The sequence below is a fragment of the Penaeus monodon genome, chromosome 34 (genome assembly GCF_015228065.2).
Source record: "Penaeus monodon isolate SGIC_2016 chromosome 34, NSTDA_Pmon_1, whole genome shotgun sequence".
Lineage (NCBI taxonomy): Eukaryota > Metazoa > Arthropoda > Malacostraca > Decapoda > Penaeidae > Penaeus > Penaeus monodon.
In genome coordinates, this window is record NC_051419.1 from 12,578,860 (window position 1) to 12,579,357 (window position 498).

The 498-nt window shown below is 45.6% G+C and overlaps 1 protein-coding gene across 1 annotated transcript in view; it reads left to right on the forward strand.

Moving 5' to 3' along the window:
* Positions 1-498, forward strand: part of LOC119594917 — a gene marked incomplete in the record, with an annotated part of 3,705 nt that overhangs the window by 2,348 nt on the left and 859 nt on the right. The window contains 1 exon segment of the mRNA XM_037943989.1: positions 109-211. Within this exon segment, the coding sequence (XP_037799917.1) occupies positions 109-211 (103 nt within the window).

A 498-nucleotide genomic window follows, 5' to 3' on the forward strand; every position in this document is an offset into this window, starting at 1 on the left:
CCCGTAAAAGTTCTTGACATTTCTCTTGTCATCCACCATTTTGCAATCTCCTTATCTTTGCTCCTTCTCTTTTAACACTACCATCTTTGTAATTCTTCTCTCTCTCAGGACGACCACCATGACGACCACCATGGCGGAGACGGCGGTTACCATGATGACCACCATGGCGGAGGCGACGGCTACCATGACGACCACCATGGCGGAGGCGGCGGTTACCACGACGGCCACGATGTTAGTATTCCCCTTTTCTTCTTTTTAGCATTGTAATCTCTGTTCTAGCTTACTTTTCTTGGTTTTGTTATCTACTGCTGGTTTCGTGTTCACGCAGTCATTACCATTGTTTTCCTTAGCAAAAATTGCTTTCATGTTTCATTCAATCCCACTCTCATGCTCAGCAATACGCTGACCTTCCTCATTCTAATTCATTCTGTTAGAAAGATAAATGAATAATGACAATCCTGATCGCTCCCGAAGGACCACGGCGGGTACCACAGTCAG